The sequence below is a fragment of the Cryptomeria japonica genome, chromosome 6, assembly GCF_030272615.1.
Source record: "Cryptomeria japonica chromosome 6, Sugi_1.0, whole genome shotgun sequence".
In the NCBI taxonomy this organism is placed as follows: domain Eukaryota; kingdom Viridiplantae; phylum Streptophyta; class Pinopsida; order Cupressales; family Cupressaceae; genus Cryptomeria; species Cryptomeria japonica.
The window spans coordinates 38131417-38154855 of NC_081410.1; the positions used below are offsets into that span (position 1 = coordinate 38131417).

A 23439-nucleotide genomic window follows, 5' to 3' on the forward strand; every position below is an offset into this window, starting at 1 on the left:
AAAAGTATAATAAATATTCATTAAATGAGATGACATTTGTCACAAAAATACATGCTACCAAACAATATTTTGCTGTGATTTTGTTGTGTTTCACTAAATGAGATAAGATTTTGGCACATTTTTGTGGATTTGAAGGCCCATTTATCATTATGAAGGATACCAAAAAATTTATTGACATTTTGGATGGTTGTTAAATTTTTTGACTTAAAATTTAAGGAAAATACATTTTTTGCAATCACTGTTTGCAGAATACACCAATAAGAAAGGAGATAAATAGTATTATTTGAATTCTGAGGAAATATGCAAAAATTGGAACTATAGAAATATGAACAAACTTAAAAAATAGTCTCAAATGATTGGCTACCTTAAAAAATTAATTGAACCATATGAATGCATTAGTATACCTGCCTATCCGTAGGAACTAATGAACAATAAGCTACCTGCAATATAATCCATAAACAAGCGATCATAAAATATAATATAATATTAATTATATCAAGATATTCTACAGTGACAAAATATCTTCATATCATAAATTTCTTGAAATTATTATTTTTATTTACCTATAGGCAATTCCTTGTGGGGTTGGACCCCAACCGGAATTGTCTCACGCCGCGAAAACGTGAAATTCTGCTTGCCGCCAAATTTTTTCCCGACAGGCTGCGACAGCTCATGCAAGGCGTGGTTAGGGTTTACATTCCACCTGTGGTGTAAATTGGTGTGGCTGCGTGCATGGGGGTTGTGTTTTCACCCCGAGACGTATTGCTGGCAGCGGCCGCTTGAAACATTTGGATTCGGCTCCCCATCATTTATTGCGTGAACGACGAGAGCTTAACCCATTGAACCAGAAGCATGTTTTGTTCGCATCACTGCATTGCTGTTTTCGTTTGCGCAATTCGCTTCCAACAAGAGAGGTTAGGAATAGATTTACTTTTAATTTCCTTTTTCAGGTACTCTATTTTGTTTTGTCGAGCGAAGAACAGTGTGGTGTATTTTTAGGAATGTTGAGTTTGTTTTCGGGAACAGTTTTGTGCATCTTGCTATGCGGATGGAACGGATTTGTGTTTGAGATCACCGAGTGTAACGCATGTTCTGATCGCCTTTTTATCATGTTTCGCTTTGGTCGCCGTTCAATCAAATCTCCAACTTATTAAATCTCTTTGAAACAATTCAATTCAATTCAGTTAACAGGAGAGCAGTTGGGGAGCACAAGTGCCAGGCAATTCTAATTCTCTCTGTCAATTCTTTTCTTGCAATTCAATTTTTCCACAAATTTAATTCAAAAGATTGCCTGTAATCAAAAGATGCCCTGCTTTTTATTTTTAACCTTTTACTTCACGCGTGAACTGCAAGATTTTTATTATGTTAATTTCCAAACGAAAGAAATAGTTGTACGCCCATGCTTAAGATGCCGGTATAAGTAAAGTAGGTTTTGTGCATAATAATTGGGTGCGCTGTAACGATTTTTTAATTCACCTTGGCCTTCTATGGTTACGTGTCTGGCTTAAAATATATCTTTCCTTAGCTGTAACTTGTTTTGATTTATTTCCGCAAGGGTTTTCAGAGATGTGAAGAAGGGCATTAGAAGAGATCGAAAGTATGCAGTTTCTCAAATCCCCATTCACTGCATATCAAAAATCCAAATTCCCAAATATAAACACACAGAATTCATAGATTGTAAAATACCAAAATTTTCTCAAAGATTCAAGCTTTTACCTGGAATAATTCTCAGAGTTTTCAAGCTCCAAGCACAATCTGTTGGACATGAGGTACTGCTCAATGGTGAACTGGGTGAAATCGGAGAATCTTTGAACAACAGAATCAATACTCGAGCCACCCGGAACATACAGAAACTCATCCACATCGAAGGAAAAAGTCCATTTAGCCATGAATTTGTACCTGTGCAAACAATCATTAACAATCAAGAACTGGTTATGATAATACCCATCAAACTGTTCTTGATCTCTGATGTCCTGCAATGTCACACGCCCTGCCTCAATCCATGGATCCAGAACTTTTCGTAGCTTTCCTTAGCTGTAATGACAAATTTTGAGGACATAGCGTCGATTAGTATAAGTTTGTTTGCCTAAGAAGGATGGCTTAGTCTGTTTACTCAGAGTTAATAAGTTTGTTTTACAGTTCAAGCTTCTTTTTACTATCTATAAATCCATAAATCATGGATACTCTATATATAAACTAAGCAAGAATATGATACTATATTGGCATGTTGTATATATGACATATTGTATATTACTACACATGCGCCTTGAATGTTGCAGTCTCTCTGTCTCCCTGCTGTTAGTCACTGTGCTTTTTCTGCATTAGAATACCTCCATAGCTGGTCAAGGTTATTACCTCCTTCCATTAGAATACATACTTCTTTTTCTTGAGATTGTTACCAATGCTTTTCATCACCTTCTTTGTTGATTCCTGTGTACTTATTGTCTTCTTAGAATTCTTTAAGCATAAAATATCCATTCTATATTCACATATTATTTCATTATGTACTGAGAGTTGATGATATTTTATAAGGAAATGCCTCAGCTTTATATACCTTTGACCATTCAAACAATACTGCAACATGATCTGGTACACGTATCTTACACGCTTTAGTTTTATATGGCTCCCTGGAACATGCTCTACTAGAAAAGTATCAGGAATATATTTTGGGTTATTGTGAGGGTATGTAATAAAAGTTCAAATATTATATAATATGACTTGTGTGTTGCTGCTGATTTGTCAGCTGTGACTTGTCTGAATGATTGTAGTTTGGTGCTTCAATCCAATATCAAAGAAAAGGGTATTTAATTTTAAATTCATAGCTGCACGAAAATTTATAATAATATATTTAATTTTAGATGTATGATTTTATCATTTAGTAAATAGATAAATAGATCAAATTAGAAATATTGTTAAACTCATGATTGATAAAATAAGGGTAAACACTATGGTGATGAAAGAGTTGAGGACAACCACAGTATAAACTCTGCCATAGCCCCAATCAGGTAGGATCTTATGAATTTTGCCTTTCATAGGTCCCAGGGTCGAATTCCTGGGGATCCATTCACATTCAAATCCAGGCTTCCCAAAAACATGAAGAGGCTTAGATACCAGCCCAATTACAGCAAAAGTAGTTTCTCCACCTCTGTAAGCACCCATCTGGATAAACAAGTATGTTCCATTGCCATAAGGTCGAAACACCCGCTTGTCAGTTCTCTCTTCTTTTTCCTCCTCTTCGGATTCAGATCTGCTTGCAATGCTGTTAATGGTGTTATGCAAGTTCGATTCTTTGAGCAGAAATTTGTCTGGTAAGTTCTTGTAGAACCCATTGCTGAATTCCCAAAATGAAATGTTCTGGCTAGCAATGAGCATAATTCCCATGGCCAGAATTGTCACCATGAGAATTTTGGTCTGCATACCATTAAATCCAAATCCCCAAACCACTACTCCATCCTTTTCTTTCTCTTTCTCCGAACCCATCACCAAATCCTGTACAGATTTCTCAAAGTTAAAAACTCGGGGAAAAATAATTTATCTTGGAATTCTCTTTCCGACCAAGAATTCAAAATTTCAGTTTTAATCTACAATCCCCGAAATCATAACAGAAAAAAAAGCTATAAAAATGGGATCTTTGGATAGAAAATTATGCACCTGAGTAAGCACCCACAGCTGTGTGATTCCAGGATTGAGTCTGGACTATGAAAGATTTTTCCCTTTTCGAGTATGAGAATCTAGAAAAACAAATTCTCACGCCTCATACATGTCATCACAGACTGGTATTTCAAGGCACTTGGGACTCCAAAATCGCGCTTTTTTCCCGTCTGAGTTAAGAACTTTTTAACAGAAAGATCAAATTGAACCTACGATCGAACATGTTACCAGACAATGGTTGGATCAATGTAGATCAGAAGCATTTGATTCATTGAAGCAGATAAAATACTCACGCCTAATTTTGGAGGACAACTTACCAATGATGATAAAGTACCTTCATTTACTAGTGACAGATGCTTTGATTATCATTTGTCGAAATCTGTAAGGCGTTCAGATATTATAAATGTGAAGCAGTTGGGAAACTATGCAAGAAGAAAATTAGATTTTCCAGATAATATTAGTGTCTGCCAATCAGGAAACTCAAATAACAATAACAATTGTCAAGCAATGGAAAAAGAGTTTGAATTTGAGCAGGCTATTTGTATCTTATGCACTTCAGATGAGATCAAAAAGTGTCAGATTTAAAAGATAAAACATAAGCTGAATCCGCATTGTTGAGAGCAGCAGTTTTAGACCAGCTCACAGAAGTTCTTCTGGCATCTAGCCTAGAGGAAGTTTTAAGGGCAACTATCTGCATATTATCTTTATTGGTAATAAGAGACAAGTTTATCGTGCACAATATTCTGAAAAATGATCCACAATTCTATGGGGCTCCTCAGCCATACTTCGGGAATAACCATTAGTTGACAATAATCACTCCAGACACTCTTTAGAAACTTGTCTTTGGTCTTTAATTTGTCTTGTACTTTCATTCACTTTAAACCAAAATCACTCCTTAAATCTGCACATATATTTATGATGACAATCATTCTCTATCAATTTGCTTAACATAAGTTATATCAAAATAACATGCATAGAATTAGAAATATATAATTATTGGTTCATTTTATCATTTTTGTAGAAGTTGATGTGCTTTTTTAAACTTTAAAAGATAAAACAGAAGCTGAATCCGCACTGTTGAGAGCAGCAATTGTAGACCAGCTCACGGAAATTCTTCTGGCATCTAGCCTAGAGGAAGTTTTAAGGGCAACTATCTGCATATTATCTTTATTGGTGAATAATGCTTCCACATTTTGTGTACATGCATATCAGGGCAGCTGCAACTACAACATCTGATAAAATTCTTCTATTATTTATGCTTTGATGGATGTCCATATTAAACCATATTAAAGGTATTGTGGTACTCAAATCCAAGAACCATATGCTAAGGTAATTTTCACTTAATAATAATTTTGTGAAATTAATTGGATAAATATAAGCACCAGCTTGTGTGGGATAACAGGAAGAAAATTTGAAATACATGGACAAAATAAATTTGACAAGTAATGAGCTTGAGTAAACATAAATCTAAAATTCTTTACGCGGCCAGCAGATGAGGTGAGTTCAACTGAAGTTCTTTGGCATGGATTCTATAGTTTGTTTTATACTTTCAAAGTTGTTTTGGGATAGACTCTTGTGTTATTATTCGTAAGTTGTACTGGGTATGGTCCAGGTTAACCTTGTAGAATGGCTAAAGATGATGGTTGGTAACAGGCGCTCAGAAGAGGTTGGAGACCCAAATATAGATATGAAACCAGCTACACGTAATCTGAAGAGAGCAAGTTGAGGATGAAGAGAAACCTATCTGGCAAAATACAGCAGAAGCTTCAACTTATAGCGATGTGGATTCAAATATAGATATGAAAGAGAAACCTATCTGGCAAAATACAGCAGAAGCTTCAACTTATAGCGATGTGGATTCAAATATAGATATGAAACCAGCTACACGTAATCTGAAGAGAGCAAGTTGAGGATGAAGAGAAACCTATCTGGCAAAATACAGCAGAAGCTTCAGCTTCTAGAGATGTGGAACAGGCAAATGCTAGTGAGCAGAGAAAAAGGGGCAGGAAATAAGAAGTCTGATTTTGCATTTTCTCTCATTGGTTTATGGAATTTATTCTTTTTATAGGATTTTCCACAAAATGATTGGTAATATATATTCTTTGGATCCTATTGTACATCACATGGGAGCTTCTCAAAAGTTTGCTGCACTGTAGGGATTTTGCATAAGGGACACTTTCAAGAATTTAAAGGGTTCCCCTTCAGTTTGGAAGATTGGGAACACCGAATTCCATGGAAAACTGTTGGATTAGTGTATCAGACAGTTCAAAGAAGAGTATTCCTCAAGGCCTTAGTATATTGTCTATTGTCTCTCTTCTGCTGCCGATATTTGTTCTGGGTATGACTGCTACGCAAACTTATTTTGGATCGAAAGCTAACTGAAGTTATGTTGCCGATATTTGTTCTGGGTATGACTGCTACGCAAACTTATTTTGGATCGAAAGCTAACTGAAGTTATGTCATCTTAGATATAAATCACAGAATTTGTTTTTCAGAATATTACAAGATGCTTAGCATAAAAATTTGTATTGTCTGGATCGAAAGCTAACTGAAGTTATGTCATCTTAGATATAAATCACAGAATTTGTTTTTCAGAATATTACAAGATGCTTAGCATAAAAATTTGTATTGTCTTGTGATCTATGTCCTCGTATATAACAAAATAATAGTGTAGGTTAAATATGTTTCTTCCTGATATCTTTTAACAAATTTCAAAGTCCTAATGTTTATGTAAGTTTGAAGGGAATGTTTATGTAAGTTTGAAGGGAATGCAATATACTTCTGTAGACAACAGATGATCAAACTTTTCTTATTACATTTAAATAAATATCTCAGCAATGGAGAGCCACAGGATTGTACTGTTTGGATCATCAACAGCAGTTTAAGATAATCAAACTTTTCTTATTACATTTAAATAAATATCTCAGCAATGGAGAGCCACAGGATTGTACTGTTTGGATCATCAACAGCAGTTTAAGGGGTGATTCTGGGCATTTGTCATCAGAATAAAATAACAGGATCCAAACAGCAGTTTAAGGGGTGATTCTGGGCATTTGTCATCAGAATAAAATAACAGATCGTTTGCATAATGACATAGCTACAAATTTAATCATCATGTGATCTTCGAAAGGGAAATAACCAAGAGAGCAACATATCTAATATCTAATTGCTATTGGCAGTACAAATTGGACCTTTTAAAGGTCCAACCGCTAGTTTATTATTAAATAATAATTACACCAAGAGGTGTCTACAATGGCATCAAAAGCCTGTGTCAAGTTGTTCCTTTCAATTTCAAATTGACGTCTGAACTGACTGCTACTGGCCGCAGGAGCTACAGTTCACGATTGGTAACTAGCGATAGGTAAAGAGTACTTGCTTCGGGTTCCTGCACATCCTCTAATTGTGGCAGTTTTTCTTGATGTTTCGGGTCGTTATTAAAGGCTTACTGTGGTAGAAATGGGTAAATAAATCAGCCTATATATCCTCCAGATAACCAAATTCAATTTGCCATGGCGTATTATGTTATCAATTACTCAAAGCTACAGATTTGGGAGGTAGCTAAACTTAAATGAATGAGAAAGGAAATAGTTTATTGCATTTTTTATAGTTTAGGGTGTATGTTAACTACGTTGAACTTTTGTCGTGATTCTTAGTTTGAAGAATACTGAAAGATGATCTATCCGAATGCCGATATTCACGTTTATTATAACATTGATCACCTTTTTGATCTATTGGACGGTGTTTTTTAATGAAGTTATGGATTGCTTCAGTTTCTTCAGTGCTTGCAATTCTTATGTGTCATTATAGACTCTCTAGAAGCGATCGAAAATCCACTTGTAAGAGCAATGACAGAGAGAATGTGCATCGCACCACAAGAACAATCTCGTCCATTGAAGAAATTTGGTATATGGTAGTATTTTATGACTAAGACTACACAATTTTTTTGTCTTGATTTTTTTTGACCAACTGAACTTTGTTGTGAGCAGAACTTGCTCTTTTCCTAATACAACTGAACCTACATGTCCATCGTAAGGACAAGCAATGAGCCTGATTGCATGCGCATGATTATCTTGTATTCTCTCAACTATATATTTGGCAACATTTTGTGCTCCAATCTTCTGTTATGGGCAAGTCCTTTCTAACCTTCGCCTCACTTCAACCTTTATTGGATTCAATGTTGAAATCTAAATACTGTAATTCAAAACTTATCTTAAGCATAATTTAGTGGGAATGCTTTTTTCAAACAAATGAAGTTTTAAACATACATTATGGGAATAATGTCAGATATACAAACAAGTGTTGCAGAGCTGCGAAGTTTCTGGCAGGGTGGAAGAACGGTTTTGTTGTTTGTCTGTTTTGTCTGATTGAAGATTTTGTCAAGCTTTCAATTTAGCATCCTAACTAGTGTGGACAGTTGAACCTTAAGCTTTGCTAGATTCAAAATGGAAGGAGAGGACTTTTGTCTTGCTTTACTCCTGTAATGGATTTTGCTTTTAGATACCTTCTTCATTTCGTGTGGCTCAGATTGATTTTTAAACTTTCTTTCGATTTGTTTAATTCATTTTATAACATGCCCAGCTAGGTATTGCCTTCTTAATTAACAAATATTATTTAAACTAGGTAAACTGCTTTATAAAAATTAACAAATATGGTTTTCTCTGGTACAATCATTTCACTCGATAGTTATACTACTATAAAAAGCCTCATTCTCACTTGTTCATTTCACAAGTTTTTAGTTTTTGGTATAATGGCTGTGATGTGAACTCCTACAGTGACATCGACTGAATAGAGAAACAACCAGTATTAATCATACACAAAGACATTTGAAAACTTTAATACATCAATGTAAAATCTTTTGAGAGGAAATGAACAAATTCAAATACTTTCTTGTCTTGCTAGAATTTCTATATCCTCCTTCACAATATCAAAATTCAGTGGTTTAAGAACACAGAGAAAAAAACAAATCAGACTTTTCAAAAACAAATCAGACTCTTATAAAATGCAGGTAAAAGTGTAAAGATAATAAAGCTCCATCCTTGTTTTCATCAGTGATTGGTTTTTTCCCATTGTTATCACTGGCAGGGCTTTTTCCTTTGCATCACTAACAAAAGGTGAGTTCCGAAGATTCAGTCTCCCCATCTGCAGCATTCTTTGAAGTTGTTTGTGCCTTCTTTGCTAGAGCAACACTCTCATTCAAGGCACCAGGTTCATCTTGAGCTTTGTAAAGAAGCGCACAACCATACTTGAAATATGATGTAGCACATTCTGGAGCAAGTACACCAAAATGAAATAATCATGTTGCTATAATATCTACCATCAAACGACAGCTTTGCAAAAAAATTGCAAGGATACAATAAGCATTATATTTAAAATTTTCAAACTAATATTTTAGCTTGGATGCCAATGGGAAGTGTGTATAGCGTAATAGTCTCGTCTAAAGCATCCAATTTGGTAGAAGTAAAATGTAGACAAATATTAAAACAACATTTTATGATGTTCATTATTGACCAGGCTACAAGTAAATCACAAGGCATGCATCAAGCTGTAAACATTATGTCCAGAAAAGTTATACCTCTGTTGATAGAAAATTGAGTCTGGCTCTTGAAGACAAATATTTCTAACACACAATGAGCATTTATTCCTATCTCCCCAGTCCATTTTGTTTTGGTTTGGGCTTCATCGGGTCTGCACCAATCTTATTTAAAGCATTTGTTTATTAATACTTCATTTACAACATCCTCAGTGAGGTCAACTACCTTTGTCATATCCTAGACAAACACACTGTCATTGTCCTGCAACCCAACCCTAACTACTAGTTTAATATCCTTGTCCACAGTCTTAATATGAATAGAACCCAAGGACCTTCTAGATAACTGTGCTAGAGAAGGTTGAATGGAATTTGCATGTGTCTTTAAAGATAAGTGACAGGAATTCATTGTCATTTTTAGCAACAGTTAAAACTTCTTCCTCCCTGATTCATCCTTCTTAACAAACCTCTATGGTCAAATACACTCTAAATCAATTAGAGGTTTTTCATGTTCAATGGGCGCTATCATTTTGAATCCTCAATTTTTCTCATGATATGATCACAAAACAGGGTTACTGGTTTCCTGTTCCTAAAGCTTAGGAATTCATAAGGGACCTTTACTAAACTTTCTATTTTTAAAGGCCAACCTAGTCAAGTGTGCGTTGAAAGCAAACAATTGTCAAAGGAACTCCAATGCAAAAATCCAGTTATCTGTGTCTGTTGGCAGAGCGTATGGGCCAACTACCAATTCAAACAGTTATGTAGTTAGACCTATCTGTATGCCACTATGCAATTAGACCTATCTGTATGCCACTATGCAATTTCTTGGCCTTTAGGAGGATACATTCGATTTATTGCTTCATCAATATAATAGTGTGTGTGCTTATAAAAAATTAAGATGTATACCCTTTGCACATACCTTTCATGCTGATCAACAAACATCTTATAATCCTCGCTACTAGAATATGTATAGTGTTGTGATCCTATATTGTCCATTCACAGTCTAACAAATCTATTCAAATTTGAAAAATAAATGACATAAGTATTTGAGCACCTAATAATACTTGAACTTCAGCACCTGTTCTGTAAGTCCTCATTTGCAAATATAGGGTATTAGCAAATAACAGAGGCCCAATTGTGTATGCTTCAGCACTAGATGCATCAAAGATTCTCAATCAGAATAGGGATCGTAAATTGATGTAGATGAGCTCCATTTGTTAACACGACTTCTGAGAGCAAATTTATAATATCCAATATATTTTACCATTGTATGTGGCAAGACATCTACATTTGCAGATTTATTATTCTAACTATATAGTTTCTCCTTATGATACTTCAGCCTATTGTGGTTTTGATGTGGGTAGGTTGTACACCAATCAATAGACCATTCTAGGATAAATACAATATAGTCCCTGATTTTGTCAGCATCAACATACGTTCATTGCCCATAGTCCTAGTAGTACCTCTATTGCTACTAGGATTACAGTAATAGATGAACCATTATGCAATACTTGGATTCTTGTATAGCTCAGACATCACCATTGGAACAATAAAACTATACCACTGCTACTAGGATTACAGTAATAGATGAACCATTATGCAATACTTGGATTCTTGTATAGCTCAGACATCACCATTGGAACAATAAAACTATACCACGACTGCTTGGATTTCGCATTACTTGTCATGTAAAACTTGTCACGACTGCTTGGATTTCGCATTACTTGTCATGCAGATCTTTTGTAAGTGTTCCCGCCTCACAATCTCCAATTCTTTGCTAGTCATCATTCATTACATCCTCCAGCCTCTTTGTGATGCCCACCTAGTGCATTTATAGTTGCTTTGTCTGATTTTAGTCAAACTGCCTGTGACTGTAGGATCTTCTGTGTCTTGAAATGTTATTTTAATTTTAATTGAGTATTTCCAATTGGGGATTCCATGGCAGAATCATTGGTGTGGCTTCGTCCAGGTGTTATTGGGAGGACCATGTAATCTTTGTTGTTTCTATCAGATGGGAAGCAGTTGGCAAAGAGGCTTATTGCTCTGGGCTCCGTCAACAATGTTTGGCTGGATGGCTAATAATCATTCGACTATACAGTTGATTATCCAAATTAAAAATACTATTATGATGTAAATTAGCCAGTAAAATGTGTTTAAATGCTATTATGATGCCAAAGCACCAAAATGAAATGCAAAGCAGATGGTGATCTTCAAAACCCAGCATCCCAAGACCCTATTTTTTGGTGCCCTCCTGCAGATTTCAGAGCAATGCCTTGAGGGATTTGTGTTCTCTTGCATTGGGAACATATAGACCTTTGCTAACATCCTGCAACCGTAAATGCAACCAATGATGGTATGACAAAAAAATTTAAATTAATACCTGTCTGAAAAAACATGCCACTTCACTAAAGGAAAACGCAAATGTAAATGGAAAATTAGAAGAATTTGATTGGTTGTTAGCATTTGGTTTAATCACTCTTTATAGGGAAAGCCTCTGCAAAAGTTTCATGCCATGGCTGGCAGGAAGTAATAAATACTCCTTTAAGAAAAGAGGCACCTTCTTATATTTCCATTTGTGTCTTTAGGTTCAATGATCATATGTCTATGGCTACAAATTCTAATAATGTTCATTTTCTATTATTCTCCATTTTCATTTACATTGTTTGGTCTAATCATGTAAGAATGAGGAAAGATGCAAGCATGACCACCTTTGGCCTTGGAAAAGCATGGAAAACTAGACATTTATCTATAATAATGTTGAAACCATTGGAAATTTATAAATTTGGCTATCTGAATTTTTATGATTCTTTTGGATCATATTTGTTTCTACTAAATATTTTTTTGTTTTATGTAGGATGTGTTTATATCTTTTCAATATTATAAATCAATAATTTGAAATGTTTCTGAATTTGACTTTATATTTTTTTTCATGAATGTTTCAGATTACATTCCATAATAAAAAAATTCTATTGAATAAAATATAGAAAACTTTATTAGATACAATTAGATATATTGATAAGGCAAGGTTTTAAAATGATAACTCTCATCTTATATAAATATATATAGGTACGCTATTATTTAAATATTGTCAACTTTAAACGAAAAAGAAAAAATTCTAACAGACTCTAAAATACTTCTCACCACTTCAATAAAAAATGTTAAAAATTCTTTGATACCCAATGAAATTTTTAAGGAAGCCCGCTGCATTGGCTACCTAATTCACACTTTTCACCTTGGAGAAGGAAGGAAAACAAAAACAGGCCCCCCACCACCAAATTCTCTATTATTAGAAATGATGGTATAGATTGATAACCAGGTTTTATGATGTCACTACTAGGACCTTTTGTTTTTTTGTCCATTGTGCATCACCTACAAACACAAGTGGATGTTTGTTGTAACCACTACACACAACTATGTAAAACGTGGGCAATGGGCATGGAGATGGCCTTATTTCCAATGTAATTCTAATTTTTTTATAAATCGACTTTAAATATTCCATCATATTTTGTGTGCTTTATAGCTATGTATGTGTGTATTGCTTTCCTAGTTCATACAATAGTATTGTTGGTGTCATTAAGGTAGTTTACCTTGGTTATTCTTTACCTAGGTCCTATTTACACATCACTTAAGCTTACTTAGGGACCACATACGATTTTGTTGGAGAATTTCCACTTTAGGTGACATTGTCATGTTATTCTTTCCACCTTATATGGTGTCTCCACCTTTAGTGCATTTATCACATTATAATATCCACCTTTCAAGGTTGCAGTTTTTCACCTTTGGCAGGTGATCCAGTTTTAGTGATGTTATCATGTGATCACTTTTCAACTTTAGTTGGGATGATAAGTTGTCATTTTTTTGGTTCAACTTTAGTTGGGATGATAAGTTGTCATTTTTTTTGTCTCATGCCATTAGATTAAGACACTTGTCATAATCTCATGCACTCCTATGTTCTCACCTTGGCTACTATATAACCAAGAGCTCTCCTATGTACGTGTATTCTATTCTATTGCATCATTGATAGGAATACAATTGATTCTTGTCACATTCTTTCTCTCGTGTTTATGTGCTTTCCATTTCATCTCTAGATCTTGGGTTGCTACCTTCATAACCAATTCTTACAAGTATTTAGCAACGTTATCTTGAACAATAACATTTCATTACTATATTTAAATTGTCTTAAATAAAAGTTTATTCACTTTTCCTCTAGTACAAATTTGTTGTAGAAAAGGCTTCATCATTTGAGAACCCTCTAGATTCCTTTCTTTTATAGAATTTGATCCATTTTTCTTCCTTCAAATTGTATAAAACTACTCTTTCATGAAAATGCACGAATTTCTCAATTTACTCTCAAATTTAAAATTCATTTGCATTGTAGATGTAAATATATTTGAAAATCATATCCTTTAATTTTGATCAACAACTTGCATAGTAGTGATAATTATCAATTTTGAAACTATTTTCATTAAAAGTCAATGACTTTTAACACCATTAGAGTCAAACATATTATCACCTTTTTCAAATTTTCGTTTTATTATCTCAACATAATCTCTACAAATAAATACCTTTGTTGAATTGAAAATGACATTAGTCACTTGTAAAATTGGAGATGTTTATCTTAAAATCAGACAAAATAGAAAATAAATTTAGGGTATAAGCAATAGTTAAAACTATGTATATTATTATTCATTTCCTTACAATAGTAATGCATAAGTATACACAATAATAATTATAGTATGATAGAAGACCTAGTGTGGGATTTGTTTTGTTGATATATGATATGCCACAAAAATATTCAGAAAAAAGTGAAGATGCATTTTTATTGGTTACTTAGAAAAGAGTAGAGCATACAAATTTAGGAATCTAAAATCAAGAAGAAAGATTAAATCAAGAGATTGAAGTTTTGATAAAGTGGGAATTTGAAATGATTTTCCAGAATCTATTAAATAAACAACAAGCTCAAATGAATGAAGTCAATCTAGTGTATTAAGATTGCTCAATAATCATGAGGACAGATCCTTGCATAAGTAGGCAAGGAGAAGGAGATGAGATGGTTGGACACAACCACTGACTAACCCTCCAAGCATGCAAGACTTGTATCTCATTTGACAAGTGTATGAGGAAGTGGCAAGTGTGCATGAACAAGGTGTCTCCACAAGAGAGGACACGTGTGTATACCACATGAGGTGAGACAACTAACTCAACTAGCCTAAGTAAACTTAAATTAAGTGTGAAAATGTCAAACTTAGTCTTAACTATTTTGATAATAACCTTGTTTATACTAACATCCCCCCTTAAGTGCAACTTAGGGAGAAGTGAAACAAAAGATAATGGGTCTCAGCTACTAGGCCATGTTAGGTACCCATGTAAAAGTTTCCCATAAGTGGAGAAAAGGAGAAAACTGAGTGGGAAATAAAACTCCCCTCCAAAAGCGAAATGATGTCTTCAAAGAATGCTCAATGATCTCCAAGCCAATGTTGTCATGTGACTAAGATTCAAGAACAGGGACCATACATGTCAGTGAAAGCTGAACCGATGTGCATCTAATACTCCTGCAGAAGGTGTCAAACAGGATGATGACATAGTCTGATATGTAGAATCATGAGTAACTGTGGAATCAATCACGATATAAGCTAAAATAAACAATGCATGAACAATAATCTTTGAAGACGATGATGATGTGTGAAAGAATAATACAACACACAAAAGCACTCCTTTGACTCTGTTTTATTTTAAAAAACACATAAAACGAATGATGTCCAACCTCTGGTCATGCTGCTAGGCCTCATCCTCGGCGCTCCCAGGAAGGACTCCCTAGCACGATCTGCCCTCTACCACGGCAAAGACGCACGCCCTTTGCCACAACAAAACAGGTCAAGTGCTTCTCGCTATGGAAATCATCTCGACCGGCAAGTATTACACCTGCACGCTCCAAACAAAATGTATTGGCAACCACGCATGTTGATTTTTCACTGCTAGTCCACCGCAATCAGTGAGTTAATGAGTCGAGAGAGCTGGGAAGAGGTTGAAGAACAGCACAGGGTCGAGGGTGTGGGAAGTCACGTGAATGGATATTAAATTGGGAATGCTCAAATGGCTTGAATTATCTCACAAAGGCTCTGATATCATCAAATGATTTTCCAGAATCTATGAAATAAACAATAAGTTCAATTGCTTATAATCATGAGCACAAATTCTTGCATAAGTAGGCAAGGAGAAGGAGCTGATATGGTTGGATACAATCACTGACTAACCCTCCAAGCATGCAACACTTGTAGCTCACTTAACAAGTCTACCCCAGAGTTTGGCACTCTGGTCTTTGCAAAACATTCAAAGAAAAAGATTTCATTTTCTGATAAAGTCATAGGTCTATATAAAGATTGGCAAGAGGGTAATGCCTCTGTCTAGTAGACCATTCCTTCATGTCTTTGGTGGGTGGTTGGTTCCTACTTCTTGTTTATCAGATATGTAAAGGTCCGAGCCTATCCTACTTTTATTAATTAGAACAATTTTATGGAGATAAATAATGAAATAAAGTGAGATGTATTAGTTTTTTAAATTTGTCAATAGCCTTTTTTTCGTGGGGATGCCCATCAAAAGCCTAAATTCTTGTGCCATTCAAATCGTATTTTTATGCTGATTTTTTGAGTTGGTAGTCTATGTTTACTAACTTCTTCATCAGCACAACTCCATTGCCTACAATCAAGTTTATTTTTATCAATTGAAAACACAAAGAAAATTTTATCATCATCGTCATTCAAACAACTATGAAAAGATTGAAGCATTGGTTATGTTGTAATTTTTGTCCCATTTTCATAAAAAATTTACTTTTTTAAGTTTTTGTAATATTTTTGCTAGAAACTCTACCCATTTTCTTTCAACTGTATATTAAGGGAAAAAACTTGAGCTAAGTCCTTACCATAGTTTTAGTGAATTTTATTTGGTTGAATCTAGATATCTCGTCTAATAGTTTTTTGTTGCCTTTTTTTTCATTGTAAAATAATTATGTTGATATTTGTTGTTGAATACCCAATTCATTTAGGGTTTGATATAGTTTTATGCAAGGAACTGACTTGTGATTCAATAACAATATCAATGTAGAGCTCAACAATAGTGTTTCATGAACATTCCATCTCTCATATTTTTGTAAATTGTAGGGAGCTATATTTTTTCATTTTGTAAATATTGGTGTAATGTGTTAGGGTTTGTTTTTATGTGTTGATTTCTATTGTCTTTTTTAGACAAAATGTAGATAAAACAACATTGGTCTTTGAAATGTTTGAGTTGGTGCTCAAAATTTCTTCTGTGACCATGCAAATTAGTTAAGATCCTACGCTTAGAGAATATTGTGATGTTCATTTATCTTTAATTGCCCCTTATATTTCAAGTTTTGCTACTTCATATGTGATTTTCGCAATTTCCTTTTTTTTTTGTTTCTACAAATTGTGCTTTCCTAAACTTCATTCTCTTTTCTCTAATTTTTAAATTTTGCATTAAAGAAGTTTTGTTATTTGAGGAAAAATAAAAAGGGCACAAGACTGTGTGACTTACCATGAAAAGAGCATAGTGGACTCCAAGGTTGTTAAACACATATGAACACATTCCACTTTAGTTTTCATTATAGGTTTTCATTTATGACATTCCCACTTGTGTATAACATTGGAGTTGGATAGTCCTAAATATTTCTCACATGTAATTGCTTTGGCTTCATTAATTACTACAGGGCTATGTTTTGCAACTTATAGAATCCTTTGAACAACAAAAACTTCCTGCATAGAGAAGAGAACAATCAAACTAAGTTGTAAGGTATTTGGTAACCCTATGCATTGGAACTACTTCTAGATGTTGGGCCAGTGTGCTCGCATGCCTTGTGCTTTCACTGGGTTGTTGTGCTCGCGGGTTTGATCATGTGAAGTGCGGGGATGAGGTCCCTTGTTTGTGGCCTCACTGGTTCATAGCTCTAGTCAAAAGTGTTTCACGTGGAGCCGAAGGGCATGTTGTGCCAACATCACCGATCATGTTAAAAAATTTACTAGACATAATTTAAAAACAAATATCCTGCCAAAGATAAAATTTCTACACATCCATTATTTTTTCTTGGGATTCCTATTATAGGATGGGTGAGTGGATCAAAGAAGCAACTATAGATATTGACCCAAAAATTAGATTGCAAAGACTTCGCCATTGGAGTCATTGTGACACCACTTTTATCAAGAACTTGTTACAGTACTTTGAATCATTCAATTTTCCATGTTTTAAATGTTCATTGTAATATTAACTTTTCTTTATGCACATTTTTTTGACTTGATAGCTGATTTGCGCCTTCACCTTTCAAAATTATTTCAAATTTCCAATTCTTCCATTAGTCACATACTGCCTCTCATAGTGCCACCTTGAAGATGTGAAAGCATATTCATTTTACTTAAACATTTAGGGATTCAGTCAAGACTTCACAACCACCAAAAGAAAAATTGTTCTGAGTTTGTGCTTTATGCAACATTCAATTTTTGCAATCTACAAAGTTGCATAATGTTATAAAACATTGTGCAAGCACATCATAATACCAATTTCATCTAAATTTTTTATCCTTCTTTATAAGTGACTACAAAATACCAGACTTTTAGATTGCAAAAATCCTTTATCATCTATTTGGCACAATCCACAAAGTTTTGGACATGACAAATATCTATCATTAAAAGTTTTACTTTCACAATCTACAAATTCTTAAACTAATGGAACTTAAGAATTGTAAATTAAACAATTTTTAATTGTGGCAGTTGTGGATTTTTAAACATGGGCATATACTCTCAGGAAAATGTTCTTCCATAAACTCAAGTTTTTTGTGTTTAAGATACAACACGAATTTTTTTGGACAACATTGACTCCTTGCAATAGTTTGTATTAAGATCTAGGTTACAATAAAGGAACTTGACATTCTAAAAACTAAAATCTCTGAAACTCTAAACGACCCAACGACTAGGGCTTCAATTTTATTGTTCATTTTTTTTTTGACATTCTAAGAAATACATCAGTTTTTGTATGATGACTTGTTTTGGGCATTTGGAGGTTCAATAAACATACAAATTTCTACTGCTAGAGAACATTCTTTTTATCCAAAAAAAGCAATACCTAGGGTGCATGTTCTTATTCTTTAAAATTTCCACTCATATCTATGCAACTAGGTCGTATTTTTCTTTGTAAGGAACATACTCATACAAATTTATGCTGCTATGTAACATATAGACATTTATAAATGTAAATTAACTTTTGAAGTTTATCATTTTTGTTTTTCTGCAAATGTGTAGGCAATTTATAGTCAAGATACACTTTTTCATCCAAAGTATGCACATGATTTCATGTAGAATAGGGATATTTTATGTTGTTTGGTTTTAATCAAATTTACTTGCTTCTCTTTCTATGGCATATCCTTCCACTTTTTTATAAATAGTGTCTCTCCATATACTGAGAATTGAATCCTCATTGGTATGTGTCATGCTAGGTTTATAAGGTTCTCATAAATTTATGACTCATCACAATGAAGAGAGTGGGATTAAAGAAAAAATGTTTCAGCAAACACTTGCATGTATGACCAAGATTGTCAAATAATTTTTCTTTTAATAATAATCTATATCTTTAATAAATTATGAATAAAAATTGATATCGATCAAAACAAGGTTAACATTTTAGTATTTTAATATATATTATTTATTTATTTTTATTAATGACATAATTTATCTTTTATATAATAACATGTTTTAATTATTTAATATGATATATAATTGATCAACATCCTTGTTAGTAAGAAATATATATTATGATTTGTATAATTTCTTATTTTAAAATTAAGTTGCATTCATTTGTATTTAGATTTTTATATTTAAAAATCAATTCATTTATATTATAAAAATTTACTAATAATTATCACTAATAAATTTAAAGTCACCTCCTTTTAGTAGAAGAACTAATTTAATTTAATTTTTTTATTAAGCCGATAGGCTTTTAGTATGAGGTTTTGTTTGCGGGGAAAGTGTCAGCCATCCGGAAAAGGCATCGGAAAAAAAAGCCGGCTTATAGTTTACTTGTCGGAAAGTTGCCACTTGCTTGGCAATGACATTTATTGACCGGACACACATTTATAATTGCCAGTTGGAATGATATTTCACAGGTTGCAAATTCGGGTTTACACATATCTATTTGGCAACATATTCAGCATCGTATATATCTTCTTTCGAAAGGTTTTTTTTGTGTGATTAATGACCTGTTTTGCCATTAACAGTTAGCCATCCTAAATCTTTTTGCAGCAATGGAAATTGCAGTTTACAGAAGAGAAGATAACTGCACAATGCCATTTGCTTGCTATGGTTAAAACCCATGTCGTATCACTGGGTGAAATTGCAGCGAACCTAAAGAAAAACCAAAAACATCGGTTTAATTCGCTCTAAAATTCGGATGGAAAAAGGCTTAGGGTTTTGTTCCTTGTTCGTTCTGCAAATCTTTGACATTCGAGAGTTTACAGTCGTTCAAACACGACGTGATTTTAGTGTTGCAGAGTCCAGTGACGGCTGTTGGAGGAGGTAAGAAGCGTCTCCATTGCTATTTTAGGTTTGGTTTTTATTTATATTTAACAATCTAATACATATTTCTGGATTTCATTATTAATCGGCGATAGCTATATTGTTGTGTATTTTTTCCTGAGCAGACGGAACTTTCCTTGCCTCGTGCTTGAAAACAAATTTCACTGTCATATCTCTGAATCAAATGGGATTGAATAGAATGAAGCAGTAACTCTAGGGAGATTTGTTTTTGTTCGTTTTAGTTTAAAATAATTATGGCATGTTAGGGTTTCGTAAATTTCTCGTCCAAACTCTGCCCATTTTTCCTCATTGTTGACGAGATCTTGAGGTAAGTCACTTGCCATTGTTTCAGTGAGTTTAATCTTTTGGAATTTGTACACGGCTGGATTAGTTTTTTCCTTGTGTTTTATTTCATCCTAAAACAATTCTTCTATTTTAATTTTTCATTCCCCACTTGACAATAGATCCTTTGTTCGCCATTTCTGTGAGCATTGAATTTTGTGTTGTTAATAATTCTGGAGTAATGTTTAATTTCCAGTCATTTCAATTCTAGGTTGTCGTTTCATCACTCATGGGAAACTTTCTGACTTGTATGGGACTGAAACAAGACATCTTTTTTTTTTAACCTCTTTCATCTGGGTAACGATAAATTTGTTTTTGAAATGTGAGAGTAAGGGTATGTTTGAAGTAAGTACAAGGTTTGATAAAGTGGTTATTGCATTGGAGATCTTGTTAGATTCTCTGATGTGAAATGGGTAGGATTCAATGTCATTTCATTGGCCAAATTTGCTGGTAAGATTGTTACTGAAGCAAGGATTTGTTTTTGAGCTCGTCTGTTTGGAATAGGGATTTGTAAAAATAGGTGCTAAATCTGAGGGCTTGATAGATATCTTGATGATCATAAATGAGTTTTTTCACATATGGGTTTTAGTTTCATGGTCTAGAATCTAGATTAGTAATGGTACAAGGATTGTTTTCGTTCCCCTTTCATTGGCTAGGGTGTGTTTGCATTGAAATGTGAGAGCAAGAGGTAGGAGGTAATTCTGAATAGTGTAAATGTTTTTGCAAGCTATTTGTTGTGTTTGAGGACTCCATTGATAAATGGATGCGAATAAACTGGGATTTGTTATAATGGGTGGTGGATTATTGAGCAAGTGAAAGATATTAAAGCCCACTTTTTTAGAATATGCTATTTGTTGCTTGTGAATTTATTGAAGCAGAAGCTGTAGGGAGATTGGTTTTGGTTCATCTCATTATTATAAAATTTCTGATTTGGTAGGATTCCATAGTATTTTTCAAATCCTGCCCGTTTTTCCTCATCGGCATGGTTGATAACTTGATAGCAATACACAATTTCTGCAGAATCTTAAGGCAATTCACTTGCCATGGTTTTGGTGTTTTTTTATTATTGGGTATCTGTATGTGGCCAGACCATTTTTTACTGTGTTATCTGTTAATAGAAGGGATTGCTTCTCTGATTTTATTTCAATTTAGTTTCTCCTCCCATAGCATTGATCCCTATATCAATTGAAAACACAGGCTGCTTGCTATTTATTGTATAGTGGGTACAAGCCTATTCCTCCATATGTGAATGGCCGTGGTTGCCCACTTACAATTTCCCTAAGTCAACATTCACAATGTTAAGTTCCTATTAATAACCAATTTTTCATCAGAATATTTTCCGCCATGATCACTCCAAAAAGTCTCCTAAACAACAAATTGTCATCTAATCAGAGTCAATCTCTTGTCAAATTTTTCCTGTCACCAAATATTTGAGCCCTATATATTGGTAGAGAAGTATGTAACGCATTGTAGCATTTAGTGAAATGACCATATTAGCATATTAATCTGATTGAATTTGCAAGGGCCGCTGTTTGCTGGATAATATTTAATTTATTTTGAATCATTTAGGAAAGGTATAGGTTAGCTGAATAATTAGCATTTTATTCTGTGATTTGCAAAGAAAGGGGTTTTGCTGGATAATGTGCATTTTATACAGAGTGATTTTGCAAAGCAGGGTTTGGCTGAATAATGATTGTTTAATTCTAAATGAGTTTTGCAAAAACAGGGGTTTGCTCGATAACGAGTGAGGTTATTTATATACATTAAGGCTGTTTAATTTGAGTGATTTTCTTATGGCAGAGATTTACAGGATGATTATGAGAGGCTATTTTATAACGTGAAGGAATGTCTAAATGTAGTTTTGACAGATTTTTGAAAGGCGGGGGTTTGCTTGACACTTACCGAAAGGTTATATTCAGAGGCAAACATAGTTTTATTTGGATTATGGAGAATTTGTTTTATAGGTAAAGCTGATATGTATAGGATAATTAGTGAGAGGCTGTCATATGGACAAAGTGAAATTTAAATATACTTTTATTTTGATTAATTTCATTAAGACAGGTGTTGTTGGATACTTAGAGAAATAGAACACATTTTTTTAAGTGTGTTGAATTATGATATTTTATAAGACTTGCAAGGGTTGGATAATTAGTGAGATGTTACTTTATAGATAACGGTAAAGGCAGTTTTTGGGTTGTGGTCAACAGACATTCTTTAGTTATATGAGGCTGCCTTTATGTAAGCATTTCACAATAGAATTGTTTTTCTGTTTACCATCTATATTATTCAAATGAGGTGGGTAACCCAATAGGGATTCTATTTCAACCAGGGAAACACCATTTAATTTTCCATTTCCTCCTTATTGTTTGAGGTATCTCTTTATCTATATTACACTTCCTCCCATTCGTATGATTACATTGCTGCTTGTGCTTTATTAATAACAAAAAAACATATTTAATTGATCTTCCAATTTACATACAAAGATAATAGTCGTTCGCAACTTGCTACTTTTTTTTCAAATTAGATCTATTAAAAGAGGCCTAATTGCAAATTCCTTGAATTCATAGTTCACTGCACTAAAAATTTGTTCAATAAACAGTACAACCTTTCAATCGTGTTTATATTTCCATTTTATACATGATTTCTGATGAATATTTTGACAATTGTAGGCGGATGTCACAAGTTCTGCTCATCTCATAGAACAGATTCCCGAGATTGATGCTTAACACCCTCTCCGAGACCAAAATCAACTGGTATGCCGTTCTCCCTTGCATTAATAAGATTCTTTGCATTCTTCTTTCTTAATGATGTTCCCTATTTCAATTCACTACTTCCTTTCTCACTTTATCAGTAGTATAACTAATTATTGTCATTTTGTTTCACAAATAACATTACTCTCAACCTTTCTCTTTTGTGAACGACCACCACCACATACTCTTCTCGGTTTTCAAATCTTTGCCTCTTCTCGATTCTATTATATTCGAATTTTCTATTTTACGACGTTTTGCTTACATCAAGATATTATCGTACTGTGCAAACCTAAGTCCCATGTGTTAACTTTGGTGTTCTCTCTTTTAGTGGAGTTCATCATTTAGTGGATTCCAACTCCCATATAAGTTTTACTTGTAATTTTTTAATAAGATGTTATTTGTTTCAAGGATTATTTGTTCAACAATCTCCATTGTTATTATTTAAATATTCTCAGAATGCTCCATCTCTGGCTATATAAATTCACATTACAAATGTGATGTACCTACCTTTCATTTAAAATGGTAACGAACATACCTCCAACTTTAGAGATGATTTTAGGACAGCATGCTGTATGGTTAGATAGAATCCTTAAGA

General features: G+C 33.9%; 1 protein-coding gene and 2 long non-coding RNA genes across 3 annotated transcripts; 2 read left to right on the forward strand and 1 right to left on the reverse strand.

Moving 5' to 3' along the window:
* Positions 1–575: 575 nt before the first annotated feature.
* LOC131027710 (uncharacterized) lies at positions 576–1198 on the forward strand. Its single transcript, XR_009102529.2, has 2 exons — positions 576–914; positions 1027–1198. It is a non-coding gene; the product is annotated as an uncharacterized LOC131027710 (long non-coding RNA).
* Positions 1199–1576: 378 nt separating this feature from the next.
* Positions 1577–4550, reverse strand: LOC131046407 (galactan beta-1,4-galactosyltransferase GALS1-like). The gene is made up of 3 exons (XM_059221894.1): positions 2906–4550; positions 2555–2627; positions 1577–2024 (listed from the first exon to the last, which is right to left on the reverse strand). The coding sequence occupies exons 1-3, from the start codon at positions 3478–3480 to the stop codon at positions 1713–1715; spliced, it is 960 nt and encodes a 319-aa protein (XP_059077877.1). The 5' UTR covers positions 3481–4550; the 3' UTR covers positions 1577–1712.
* A 313-nt stretch (positions 4551–4863) lies between these two features.
* LOC131027711 (uncharacterized) lies at positions 4864–6250 on the forward strand. Its single transcript, XR_009105995.2, has 2 exons — positions 4864–5148; positions 5264–6250. It is a non-coding gene; the product is annotated as an uncharacterized LOC131027711 (long non-coding RNA).
* The last annotated feature ends 17189 nt before the right edge of the window (positions 6251–23439 follow it).